The sequence below is a fragment of the Talaromyces proteolyticus genome (assembly GCF_021365285.1).
Source record: "Talaromyces proteolyticus strain PMI_201 chromosome Unknown BGW36scaffold_2, whole genome shotgun sequence".
Lineage (NCBI taxonomy): Eukaryota > Fungi > Ascomycota > Eurotiomycetes > Eurotiales > Trichocomaceae > Talaromyces > Talaromyces proteolyticus.
Window position 1 is genome coordinate 1,728,126 of NW_025764278.1, and position 13,098 is coordinate 1,741,223.

Sequence of the window (13,098 nt, forward strand, 5' to 3'; positions counted from 1 at the left end):
CGGTTAGGATTTTGCTTGTAATAAGGTGCGTTTGACCTCAGCTGATGACTGACTGACTTACTGGACAACTTGCGACTTAGCAAAGCATGCCCCTGTAACTTCATTTTTCCCTAGGGGTTCTGCGGACTTTCAGCAAGCCTTCCGTATGACAAGTGTAAAAAAGTCCCTCCGGACCCCGGGGCCCGGATTTTGAAAAGTTCGATTTAAGGGCTAAATTAGAATATATATACTAATATCGACGCAAACGCAGACTCGCAAAAGTACTGTGAAAACTTGGACTTTTCATTCACATACAACATGACAACACCCAAAATGTCGTCCCCTCACGTGCTTATCATCGGCGCTGGCATGAGCGGTCTCACGCTCGCGCAACAATTGAAGAAAAACAACATTTCCTTCACCGTTTTCGAGCGAGATCTGAACGACGACTCCCGCGGCCAAGGTTGGGCGCTATCGTTGTTCGGAGAGGCCCTCGACTTAATGAGGGCTTTGATGCCGTCGGAATTGGGCCCCGTGGAGCGGACGAGCGCTCTGTTTCCCCTTGAGCTCCCACCACAGTTCGCTTTCTATGACATTACCCGCCCAGACTTCCGGGTCGGTGTCGTCGTCGATGACACTCTCAAGGCCGTCCGAGCGAACCGCCGCAGGCTGCGCGACTGGCTGATGCAGAATATCGACGTAAAGTTCAACAAGCGTCTGCTCCGCGTGGAGGAGCACGGTGATAAAGTCACGGCGTATTTCGAGGATGGTACTTCGGCGACGGGTGATTTCCTGGTCGGCGCCGAGGGTACACGCAGTGTGGTGCGCAAGCACCTCCTCCAAGGCCAGGACGTGATGAAACCATTACCGGTCGGCTCAATTTTCGGCGAGACCTCGCTCAGCGACGACGACTTTTCACAGCAGCTCACACTCTCACATTCAAACTACATCGTCATGGACTCTAGGCTCCCTCCTGACCAGCAGGCGGTCATTTTCGGCGCCCTCAACCGAGTAAGCCCTGATGGTAAGACCGGATATTACTACTATATCCTTCTTTGGGTGGACCATCAGGCTCCTACGGACGCAGGTGAGAAGCGTTGGTTTGAGTCGGCATCAAAGGAACAGTTGGCGGCCTTTGCACGTGAAAAAACCAAGGGTTTCCCGGACAACCTCCGCTCCCTGGTGGATAGGATCCCTATAGAGGGATACAATGCCCCTGGCTTCCAGCTTCAGGGTGTGGAGTTAGAACTTGAACAACTGCCGGCTGGAAGGGTGCTGTTGATTGGGGATGCAGCGCACTCGATGGCTCCATGTAAGTCTTTTTCCCCTGGATGTATTGAACAACATACTGACGATAAGGGCCAAAGTCCGTGCTCTAGCTGCAAACACGGCCTTCGTCGACGCCTTCAAGCTCGGCGAAGTCCTCACACGCGCGCGGGATATGCAGGCGTCAGGCGAAACGCTGAAGGATCTCGTGTCAGCGTTCAACGTAGATATGATTACACGCGGCAAGGCGGCGATCAAGGCATCCAACTCGGTGCTCGAAGCCTACGGCGAAGAGACTAAGTTTGTTACATTCGGCAGGGAGGCGAGACCGATACCGCTAAAGACTGTAGTGTTGTCAGATGTGAGTGTTGTAGGGTAAATACTGCTTTTAGCATCGGATTTAGCTTTCTGGAAGAAACTTGCATAAAATATTATTTCTTATCTTTGATAATAAGTCTAGTAGCAAATGGATTCTTCTAAATCCAAGCTAAACCCTTTTCTTTTGCGATATAACAGTTCCACATATTCTAAGGCTTTATAACACTTCATACTTAGTTCTAGTAGGGTAAAGATAAAGACTGCTTACTGTAAATAGCGGGAATTCTAATACATTTTGGAATGACGATTACTGCAGTAAGAAGAACAGACATTTGGGAGTAATCATAGCCATATTATGTGCCAATTATTTATAACTAACTCGAAGAGAGAGAAGAAGATCTAAACTTAAAGCTAGATGCACCGTATTCCTTCTCTTGACGGATATGGGATTCCAAAGTCAGCGCTGGATTTGGCCGACTCGGGATTCGGGACATGAGTAACTAGGTTATTAATACTAGCTGCACTCAACTTAAACCCGAGCTTAGTGCATTCTGCTTTTGAGCATAGAAGCTCGAGAAGGTCCAAAAATAGCTTCTTTGAATGTAGCTGTACGGCCCGGCCGGCCGAAGCGAAGGAGCAGCCAAAATATGGACGGCCGAGCCCCGATCTAAACCAGAATGCAAGGCTATTATCTAATGTATTGAGAACTGCATATAGAATTGTGGAGAGCCCATGCTCCAATGACCAATTCCACAAGAAGTCCCGCGCAAATATCCAACATGCCTTCTATTAAAGATCTCAGTGAATGAATTGCCAGCAACTCGGCTCTAGTCGAGAAATGGTTGGTCAGCAGGAACGCCAGAATGCCGTCCTTCGAGCAGGATGCTGACGACGAATTCCCTGACACTGCCGGTGAGCCCGAGATCGAGGCAGCACGGCTGGCGGTTATAGACGACACAAGCGCACTACAAGACTTGCTTCTTGGCCCACGAGAAGTTCTGGCTCGGGTTTGGGGTGGTGTAAGTAAGCTTGGAAAATGATAAAGCATGGCTTGCTAATATCACATATGTCTAGTCCCTCGACAATGCCGCCCAACAATGCATCTACCACTTCAACATTCTTCAAGCAATTCCACTGGAGGGCGGTGCCACCTATGCGGAAATCTCCGCAAAAGTCGGTTTGGCTGAGAGGAAAATTAAAACCCTTGTGCGTAAAGCAGCCATTAACCGTATGCTGCGAGAGGACGTCCCTGACCATGTTGTTCACACCGCCGCCTCAGCCCTGCTTGTGCGAAATCGTAGCATGATGGATTACTACGGCTTCTTCGTTGAGCAGATGTTCCCTACCAGCGCAAAACTCGCCGAGGCGCTGGAGAAATACCAAGACAGCACAGCTGCAGAGGACACTGCCTTTGGTCTTGCCTTCAACACAAAAGAAACCCTATTCCAGTTTCTAGAGCAACGTCCCGAGTTGCAAGCTCGGTTCGCTGGTGCGATGGAGGGTGTTGGCAAGGATCCTAGCCAAAGCCAGAGACACGTTATAACGGGATATCCATGGGCAGAGCTTGGAGAAGCTACTGTCGTCGACGCAAGTTGATTTGCTTCTTCATTTTCTATCTGAATAGCTAACGTCCATTCGTGTAGGTTGGCGGCTCATCTGGCTTCATGAGTGTAGAGCTCGCGCAAGCATACCCGAACCTGATACTGGTAGTAGAAGATTACAAGAAGAACATTGAGCAGGGAGCTGCACAATTGCCACCCGAATTAACCAGTCGGGTGAAGTTTGTGCCGCATAACTTCTTTGATCCCCAACCGGTGGTGGGTGCAGAAGTTTACATTTTGCGTCACATCTGCCACGACTGGTCCGCCGAAAACAGCGTCAAGATCATTCGCCAGATTGTAACGGCCATGAAGCCTGGAAGCAAGATTCTGCTGGTCGAAATTGTTGTTTCACCATCAGATCGACCGATGTCAAGTATAGCAGAGCGGTACCTGCGGTAACTTTTCCACTTCGCAGTCAAGTATTCTTTGCTAATGCTTTACTAGAATCAGGGACCTTAATATGGTTCAACTGCTAAATGCACAGGAGCGAAGTGAGTCTGAGTGGAGGGAAATCGTCAGCGCGGCAGATTCCCATCTCGAGCTGACCCGCATTATCGTAAGCACTCTAATTCAATTGACTCATAAGTTGAGACATCCATAATAGAAAATACTGACTTCATTAATTGCGCAGACGCCTCATAATAGTACCGACTCGATCATCGAGATTTCGTTTAGGCAGAATTGAGGCAAGTGATTCATTGATGCCTGCTATGACGGCGAGCGCGGCTCTATGCGGATGCAGGGTTGTGGCCCTAACCAGTAGTGCCAAATCTGGGAATACTCTCATCGGGGCTGTGTTGAGAAGTTACTTGACTTTAGCTAGGATTGTAAAGGATGTATGCAAGCTCTTCCTTTTTTTTCCTTTCCCCTATGTTTGATGTTCTTGTGCCGGTGGTTATAGCTGGTTGTGCAATACAAGTCGTTCCACCTGCTTCGTAGTTAGTTAAGGCTCTCAACATAGAGAAAGTTTGTAGTATTTCCATGTCCTTCATGGTACTTCAGATGGTGCATTAACAGCGTCGTCAATCATACTGTTAAATAATCAACTACTCGACTTCAGTATGCAATCAAAGTCAATTCAAATTGTTAGTAATACTAGGCTGCAAACAGTTCAACTTGTTTGTTCATCCATAATACTTACTAATCCTTTTGTTCCTGGGCCTCATACTAGTTCGTACAAAAATTCACATCCGGGAAACTGGCAGTTCCAAGCCAGCTTCTGACAGCCTTCTTCAAAGTGGGTTTGATCTTCAGTAATCGACGACCTATAAGGTAATCTTGGTCCTATACCTGTTCCGGAAAGATGATTCGAAATTCCGGAGTTTATATATCAAGCGGTAGTTGGCAAGCAGACACCCCGCGTTCATAGTTTAGGAACAGACGAGAACAAATCGATCAGAGGGATTCCGGAACCCGAGGAACGAGAGTGACACAATGGGCGAAATCAAAAAGGTATAGACATGAATTGTCTATGTTGATTTCAAAGCCGCGCGCCACGAATCCCGCTGCGTACGCCATACGCAGTTCTACATTTGACCGCTGCAAGGTCCTAGCCAACCAAGAGCTCAGGTTTGAGTAATATAAGGCTGCATTTCAGTATCGCGCGCGGGTTATGGGTCTCACACCCGCGCGGCTTAATTATACTATAGAACCGATTACTGATATAAGCAAGCCTCTTTCCTCTGGAATTATTTTCATGATCATATCATCCAACACTTCTATTTATACATTAATTTCATGAGATTATTCTCTGCAAACCTGCTGCTTCACGCACGAAGCTATTTGACATCCTCGAAAAACATGGCCACCCGCACCGTTCTTATTCTCGGCTCAGGCCCCCGTATCGGCGATGCTGTTTCCGAAAAGTTCGCCGCAGAGGGATACAAAGTCGCCCTTGTATCGAGGAAAGGGACAAACTCGATCAATGAGAAAGGCTATCTTTCGCTCCAGGCCGATTTTGCCAATACCGATCCCAGCCTCCTAGCCTCCATCTTCGACAAAGTCAAGAGCGAGTTCAAGGCGGCTCCTAGCGTAGTCATATACAATGCTGGGTCTATCACTCCTCCGCCTGATGAAAATTCGGTCTTGTCTATTCCGAGTGCAAGTCAATCTTGATTCCTTACTTCTTCAATCCTCAAATCCTTTACATCTTCCTCAGAAGGAAGCATTTTTTCAAACCTTCTTGAATAAGAAAATGCTAACTTTATTTTTCTGCAGGCTCGTGTCACCAACGACTTGAACGTCAATGTTGTCAGCCCGTACATTGCAGCACAAGAGGCTATCAAACACTGGGAAACTCTGCCCACGGGGGAAAAGAAGTTGTTCATCTACACAGGCAACATTACAAATGTCGCTATAGTGCCTGTACCCCTTTTGTTGAACGCTGGTATGGGAAAGGCGGCGTCCGCCTACTGGCTTGGTGTTGCTGACGGGGCATACGCAGCCAAGGGTTACCGGCAAGTTCTCTTTCGAAAATCATGTTCCATCCGCACAAAGAAGAGCAGAAATTCTGACTTTTCTAGATTCATTTACGCCGACCAGCGCCAAGCGGATGGCAAGCTCGCAGGCCCAACGGTTAACGGGCCTGCGCATGCAGATTTCTTTACGCAGTTGGCGGCGAGCGGCGCTGAGAATATCCCGTGGCATGCCACGTTTGTCAAGGACAAAGGCTATGTCAAATTCTAGGTATTCATTGGCTTATTAGTTAGCTAGGTACTTATTGTCCTACTATTTTGCAAAAGAAAACTCTTTTAGTCAATGCTTATTATCTATGCACTCTTCAGCTTCCTATAACATTGAAAATATTCGCATTTTAGCAATCGAAATACTTGAAGCAGACTTACCCTTTTCTTCTCCTTTCTGCTTATTTCTCATTACACTTATGACCTATAGTAATAAGGTAAATATTCTTCTCCTACGTTTATTCAATAGAAGTGCGGCAGCGGAGAGAGTGTTTATATGCATGGTCTAACGTAGTCCGACACACTTGAAAAACTGGGTCTACCTCGATAATATATATCCACAACCAATAAAGTTATAATTATAAGAGTCTGGCATATTATTAAGGAGAATTTAGAAAACAAGATTGTATAAAATTTTAGTCCTTAAATTGAATACGGAGGTTGATTTCTCGGCTTGAGCGAGATACCCCTGTTTTTGACTTCTACGAGGAAAGCTCCTCTACACTCTCAGGTTCATGCTTAGATTGACTTATTTTAAGCCTTATCTACCGCTTTTGCTTATCTTGATACTGCTTGACTTGCTTTTTGGCCTCCTACCCTACGTGACGATGTGTAACGGCTTAGTCAATGGGTGCCTTCATGTGGCCCCGATTATATCAACTGTTTGCTAGTTTTCCTTCTTCTCTCCCTGTCTTAGCATTCTAGTATTAAGCTTCCTAAATAGGGAAATCTATATTGATTTATTGAATCCTGATTTATAGACTGGGCAATCGCCACACGTTGCTCCGTTGCCAGCTCCTTTTGAAGCTGTTTTTTCTTCTCGTGCCTGAAGTCTTTTAACCCCTCGCATATGGACTCGCATCCCTCAGCCGGTTGCCGAAAAACCAGAGGACAAAAGCCCCGGCATAGCCAACGGCCAGAACGGCGAACCCGAGCACACTATTACCCCAGCCATAACCAAGTTTGTCATACATAGCGGGGGCGAACAGCGGGAACCCAAACCCAGTCAAACTTCTCAGCACCGCTGTCGCACCTATCGCAGACGCTGCAAAAAGAGGGTAAGAATCGATAATATATGTCTGTATTGAGGTGAAAGTCATAGCTGCCCCTATAGAGAAGATAGCAGCACCGATGTCTGCAGAAACCCAGAAAGTCCTCGCCTGGGCAGACCATCCATACATGAAAAGTCCCGCTGCCACTAAAAAGGTGGAGAGGAAAAGAAGCGGCACACGAAACTCGGGTGCGCCAGTATTATCAGGCGATCGAGCTTTGAGAGTTTTGTATAGGTAGTCTACGATACGACCACCCCCCTGTGCGCCGATGGTTAAACCGATCATGATAGCGATGTAGTGGAGGCCGCCAATCCCAACGGATTCGTGATAATAAGTCGTCCACAATGATGGGAAGCTAGACTATGGAAGAGAATGCCAAATCAGCTCATCGAATATTGAAGATGGAAAATTCGATAAGTACTCACCAGCATAAGGTAAATGATGCCATAGACCATCGCAAAGTAGACGGAGAGGAAAATAATGATGGGTTGAGTGCTAAGCAGAAGAACGACGCGAACAAGCGAAGTTCGCATGATAGAGGTGAGGCGCAAATCTTTAAGCTCAAAGTCCGTCCGCAGTTGGTCATTCCCGGACTCCTTACGCAGCTTCTGGGCTTTCATTTGCAAGATTCGTGGGCCGTAGGTCTCTTTCAGCGTAAAGAAAACGAGGACTTGCACAATCACTCCGAAAATGGTGATGGAAAAGAAGCACCAGTTCCACGTAGATTTCTCGACAATCCAAGCTCCAAGCAAGGGTCCGAGGGCAGGAGAAAGTAAAGGCGCTAAAGTGTAAAGTCCAATGGCCATACCAATCTCCTCTGGACGCCATAGATCAGAGAGGACACCTCCACCAATTGTCAATGGAGCACAAGCGCCTAGACCACTGAGAAAGCGGAAGGCTAGGAACTCGCCGTCACTATTCGCGAAGCCGTTCACAAAATTGAAGATCAAAAAAAAGATATTGGCGAGCTGAAGAATTATGGACCGTCCGTATACCTCGGAGAGCGGAGCTAACACCAGGGGTCCGATAACATAAGCAAGTTGGATGATGGAGAAGTTAAGCTGGCTTCGAAAAGAACTGTGGATGTTAAACTCATCACCGATTACATTGCTAGCAGGCGCGATGATGGCAGAAGATATGCCCGTCATGAATGTGATAAGCGATACTAGAACAGTGATGCCCCATTTACGCTTGAAAGACCAGTTCTTAGGGTTTGTGGGGTCGTCTGCACCATCCCAGGTCACGATCTAGGTGGAGCCCAAAGAATCAGCTGCTGGCGTCTGTATTTTTAATCTTCTGGACATACCGTTTGCGCATTTTCATTTTCAACTGCTGGTCCCTCTTCAATATCAGCCTCTGGCAGCTTGTGGGAATGGGAGGTTCCCGTCGATGGTGTTAGTGTTCCAGATAGCTCGCCATCATACTGCGTTCTTGCCTCGTCGTCGACTATTGACATTTTAGATTTATACTCAAAGGTAAAAGCGAAAGACTCCAACACAATAAATTTAAGAGGAGGATAACGAGGTAGAGGAACAATGAAATAAGATAAGTTAACTTACCACCGCAAACTCCGTTACCGTATAAGCGTAAAGAGGATCAAGAGCGCGCGCGCCAATATCATGTCATTTGTCAGGAAGCTGAGACAGAAGTGTGATTTTTAATTAGTATAGTAAAGCCGAGAGTCCGAAGAGGAGGAGTTTACGAAGGTTGGGCCCGCCGATGTTACACTAAGATTAGACTACAATCCGACCCGCGCGGCTTGTGGTTCCAACATGCTGCACTAGCGGAAATAGCGGTGCTAGCCTCTCATATTAGAAAATTAGAAACGCCACAGCCAATAAATCAATACGCCAACCTTAGGCATCATCACGCAAGTAATAATCCGACGGGGATGTCAGCCTCGTAGTACAAGTCATGTGACATATAGAGTAAGGGCGATTTGATATATTGAAGCAAGGTGATTCAACATTACGGACATTTAAGGACGCTCATTCACCATGTATTTAGTTTCTTTTTACTGTCTTGGATTAACTGTACAACCTTGAGCATACTGCTCACAGATCAATTCAGGGTTATAGTTTATCTGATTGCTATCTCCTCTGAGTCTTTGACTCTATTGTCCTTTTGCTAGCAGAATACTATTAAACCGCTGTTCAGTGAAGAGTTTACTCTGATCTGGATACTCGCTAAGTACCGGTTTACGACACCGTGCTACACCACCCCCCGACATCTCCGTTTTTGATTCAAATATTGATCCCGATTTTAATGAAATACTAAGTAATACTGGTGCGAAGTGACCGAGAGCTTTTAAGACCCATTATAAACTCACTAGGATGTTGAAAATTCTATAAAATTAGTACTAGTCTGTTCCAGGTTTCATAAACGTTATACAGGCAAATAGAGTCACTTTTAGACGGCATAAAAGCTATTACCTTCATTATAACGTAAAAGAAGTCTCTATTGAACAGTCTTTATACCTCCGAGTTATACCAGTTATACTATATCAAGAATTTAGTCAGCCATCCATCCTGCTGTTTTTGTGACGCGCTAAACGTGCTTTATTACTCAACTAGCTACCTAACTATAAACGGTGCCTCTCGACAAAATACTCAACATGGGGAAAGGGAGAAAGGAACCAGCTATGCTGATGTACGTCTAGTGGCTCTTTATAGCCCTCACCTCGCTAGATAAGCTTCCCAATTGGGCTCAGATAATGCTATTTCCAGATTCAGCACCACCCGTAGGGTTTGAGCCCTTGTCCACTTACGGGGACGTACAGACATGGCAGATCCAGGAAGCTACTCATCCAACCGTCATAGTTTTCGGAAAGTTCAATGGTTCACCAAATATTAGTAATATTGACTTCAAGGAAGCTTAGGATAATATTCAACACAATGCGCTTTTACGGGGACCAAAGTGGTCAATTGTGAAGTTGTCGGGCCCAGGAAACCGCATCCTTGGGTGCTAACGAAACCTGGTAGTCTGCTGCCAAGGCCTGAGAATTCCAGAAATCGACATCCCTGCCAGTGTTATAACGGTCCGCTGATTCCGGGCTGAACATTTATTCGATAAAAGCTCGTCTTGCTTTTTGAAGTACCTGGACCCATTAGAAGCCTTATATGCCGAGGCTCTAAAAATACCTTAGGAGACGCTTGGAAGGCATGAGATCATTATAGGAGAGGATGATGTTACGATAGTCAAGATATGTGATACTAAGTTGCTGGATGTTTTAAGTTCTTGCCGCAGGATCTTAATGACTAAAAAATACAGGGATTGGCTAGTGATAATTCTAGATAGCGAAAATACTCAAGTGGTTGAAGCTTTTCTTTGCTTTGACAGTAGCGCATTGGAAGTAATTCAGAGTGTATTGTTATATTAGTGGCGAACTACTGCCAACATTGGTCGAAAGAAAGTTTCTTACCCGAGGATTATTAAAATTCATATAAACTTGCCCCATTCTTCTCTGTGGGAATATCTGACTCTTCATTAGGCCGCAAACGCTTCCTGGTTGTGGGAGGCTCAGGGGCGATTTCAGACCATAACATAGACCGCTCTGGGCTGCCGTTGGGGTCGCCTTGTCTCAGCTGATCGAGCATATCTGATATTCCAGTCTCTGAAGTATCCGCCGAATTTGCCGAACCAAAGGGAGTATATAGTCCTAATGAAGGTGGGACCGATGGCCTGATATCCCAAGAGAAAGGCTTTCTCGTCGTCTGTTGTGGCGAGAAAGAGAAACTTGATCCGTCTCCTATTGGGCGTGAGGGGGACATGTGGAAGAAATCGTCTGTCTGAGTATTGAGAGAAAACATCATCTGAGACGTGGATGTTGTTGGAGAAACAGATGCCGGCTGATGCTGTTCGGGGTTTCTGATCAGATCACTAATTGTAAGCAGCTGCTCGAAGGTCCACGCTACCTTGCGATGGTAGCTGTTAGATTGCATCCGCTCTGTGCTATTGATGTAGCAAGTAGACACTCTCCGCAGCAGGTCAAGACCAGCATTATAGCCGTTGTCATTCTCTGAGGGCCGGAGAAGGTCTTCGAGTAGTATAAAGAATGCTGGTAACGAGAAGGCGTCGAGTATACTGGCGAAAGAGATTGTGCTTACTTCGATGGCGGACAAGTTCTCGTCCCGATCAGAAGGGACGGTCCCCTGACAAGTCAAAGCGTTGAAAGTATCGATGACTTGACGGTCTTGAACCCCGTGTGCTATCAGCAATAGGAGGCAGCTGGCCCTTGCATCGGAACGTACTTGTTCGGCATGTCGTTGCTCGGACCCGTGCTGTAGCGCAAGAATACGGGTGGTCAGGAACTCCAACGTCAACATAGCACGACGGGAATTATAAGAGGAAGCCTGGCAGTTTAAAATACCGAAGGTTCGTGTATACTGGTCCAGTTGGTGCTCGATGGATCGCAATGCCTTGGCAGTTTGTGACTTACTAGGTCCACTTGTCCGAAACGAGGCAGTATGCGTCAAGCGGTAAATATCATCCTGGATCATTGCCAGTTGCAGTGTGTCAGAATAGGGCACCTGCCGCTCGATGGCGGCGTTTAGTTGGGGAGCAATGTTGCAGTCGTGAGTCGGCATCCAGGACACAGAACCTCGAGTAGTGCACAAGCTCTTGTCCCGGACGTACAACGACTGTACGACTTTTGCCCTCTCTAATGTCTCATATGCACTGGTTTCGTGGGGGAAGAGTTGTGTTTGGTGGAGTCCCATGGTTCTTGCAAGCCCACAAGCGTGGGTGAAGATAAACCCAGCCCATCCAGGAGGGTCAAATTGTTGTGCTACGACGCTCTAGACAAATGGTCAGCTGGCTAGTGTGATATTTAATCGAGGCGGCACATACTAGAATTATCAAAGTCTGCACGTTGATGAGTCTGGGCGTGGTCAGTAAACGGGAGCTGACCAGCGCAGCACGACTTGGAAGGAATGAACGTGCAAAGTCGCCAAATAGGCCGTTCCCTGCTTGGGCAGAGATTTCCATGCCCCAAACAAGCACAGTAATGGCCTGTAAACAGATGGCCCATACATCGTCCCTAGGCTCTGTTGATTGCAAGTATATACGTTCGACGTGGGCAAGGAGATTACTCTTTACGAAAATATCGGTCACACGGTCAACATGCTGGAAGAAATGGCCAATAATGGTAGCGGCCTGTTGCTTGGGCGGGAGATTGATGACGGGCTGGTCACCAAAGGGTGGGAAAGGTTCAAGCACGCCGGCTTTCTCACATAAATTCTGCAACATATCTTGTAAAGGTAAAGGAGCACCACATTCAGCATTGCTTACAGAGAGAGCACAAGATCTAAATTGCTTGCAGAGGACGAATAGCGACATTGGTCCGTGATAATAATCGACCATGTCCACCTGGTTGTGGAAGACGTGCAAGTCGGTACAGTCATAGCTGTACGGCGAAGGATTTTCATCATCTTCTTCATCAAAACTTCCGCCCATGGAGGCTTGTCGGGTCGATGAGGTAGAGCAAGAATTGTCCTGGTCCATGTTCTGTGCGATGTGGACGGTTAGACGGCCAAGATGCGATTCTATATTAACCAGGCGCTCCTTGACCCCATTGACACTGTCAAATCTGCGCGCCAATCAGACATGTTCTCATTATATAGAGGGTAGTAGCGGAACTCACAGCGACTTTAGGTGGTTCACTCTCTTGGTGGGATTCTGATAAACGCATGTCACGCTATCGTCCCGCTCACAATTATTGCATTGAGGGAGCTCACGGCCACAACGAATCTTGCGCTCACGGCAGCGAGTGCATGCTTGGTCTGCAATGGAATCCTTAGGGTGTTTTTGTTTCTATTTTCTCAATTAGCGGCAGCGTGATATAGTGAAGAAGGATATATATACGCTTTTCTGATGACCCGACATTTTAGAATATATTCGAAGACATTAAAATCTGATTCAATTGGTTTTGATGAGGTCTTCTCGAGTAGATAAATATGCTTTATATATATTTGCGGCAAAGCCAAACACACTATAAGTCATGAAGGTATAATAAGCACGTTTCTAGAAAGGGCGTGAAGCGGCTTATCGGTAACTCATAGCCAATGAATAAAAGACGGACGCTATTGTGTAAGCAAGGCTTACATATGAAAAGCAACAGGGCTGTTGAAAAGCAAAAAGCGGCTTACTCAGAGCTAGATACCTCAGTTTATTGGGCTGGTAAGATCTATGTTGGGGGTCCAA

General features: G+C 46.6%; 5 protein-coding genes across 5 annotated transcripts; 3 read left to right on the forward strand and 2 right to left on the reverse strand.

The window, feature by feature from the left end:
- Positions 1-239: 239 nt before the first annotated feature.
- Positions 240-1,649, forward strand: BGW36DRAFT_404022 (putative monooxygenase; the record flags this gene model as incomplete). The annotated part of the gene is made up of 3 exons (XM_046218915.1): positions 240-1,291; positions 1,347-1,606; positions 1,638-1,649. Exons 1-3 carry the CDS (start codon positions 298-300, stop codon positions 1,647-1,649), a joined length of 1,266 nt encoding a protein of 421 aa, XP_046076696.1. The 5' UTR covers positions 240-297.
- A 693-nt stretch (positions 1,650-2,342) lies between these two features.
- On the forward strand, positions 2,343-3,849 carry BGW36DRAFT_393945 (O-methyltransferase-domain-containing protein; the record flags this gene model as incomplete). The annotated part of the gene is made up of 6 exons (XM_046217863.1): positions 2,343-2,364; positions 2,395-2,582; positions 2,638-3,150; positions 3,207-3,550; positions 3,609-3,720; positions 3,796-3,849. 6 exons carry the CDS (start codon positions 2,343-2,345, stop codon positions 3,847-3,849), a joined length of 1,233 nt encoding a protein of 410 aa, XP_046076697.1.
- A 1,115-nt stretch (positions 3,850-4,964) lies between these two features.
- On the forward strand, positions 4,965-5,849 carry BGW36DRAFT_393946 (uncharacterized protein; the record flags this gene model as incomplete). Its single annotated transcript, XM_046217864.1, has 3 exons — positions 4,965-5,246; positions 5,382-5,620; positions 5,687-5,849. The coding sequence occupies 3 exons, from the start codon at positions 4,965-4,967 to the stop codon at positions 5,847-5,849; spliced, it is 684 nt and encodes a 227-aa protein (XP_046076698.1).
- Positions 5,850-6,681: 832 nt separating this feature from the next.
- BGW36DRAFT_355094 (major facilitator superfamily domain-containing protein) lies at positions 6,682-8,353 on the reverse strand (the record flags this gene model as incomplete). The annotated part of the gene is made up of 3 exons (XM_046213605.1): positions 6,682-7,257; positions 7,323-8,144; positions 8,204-8,353. The coding sequence occupies 3 exons, from the start codon at positions 8,351-8,353 to the stop codon at positions 6,682-6,684; spliced, it is 1,548 nt and encodes a 515-aa protein (XP_046076699.1).
- Positions 8,354-10,328: 1,975 nt separating this feature from the next.
- BGW36DRAFT_355095 (uncharacterized protein) lies at positions 10,329-12,780 on the reverse strand (the record flags this gene model as incomplete). The annotated part of the gene is made up of 4 exons (XM_046213606.1): positions 10,329-11,693; positions 11,746-12,484; positions 12,539-12,708; positions 12,760-12,780. The coding sequence occupies 4 exons, from the start codon at positions 12,778-12,780 to the stop codon at positions 10,329-10,331; spliced, it is 2,295 nt and encodes a 764-aa protein (XP_046076700.1).
- Positions 12,781-13,098: the final 318 nt, after the last annotated feature.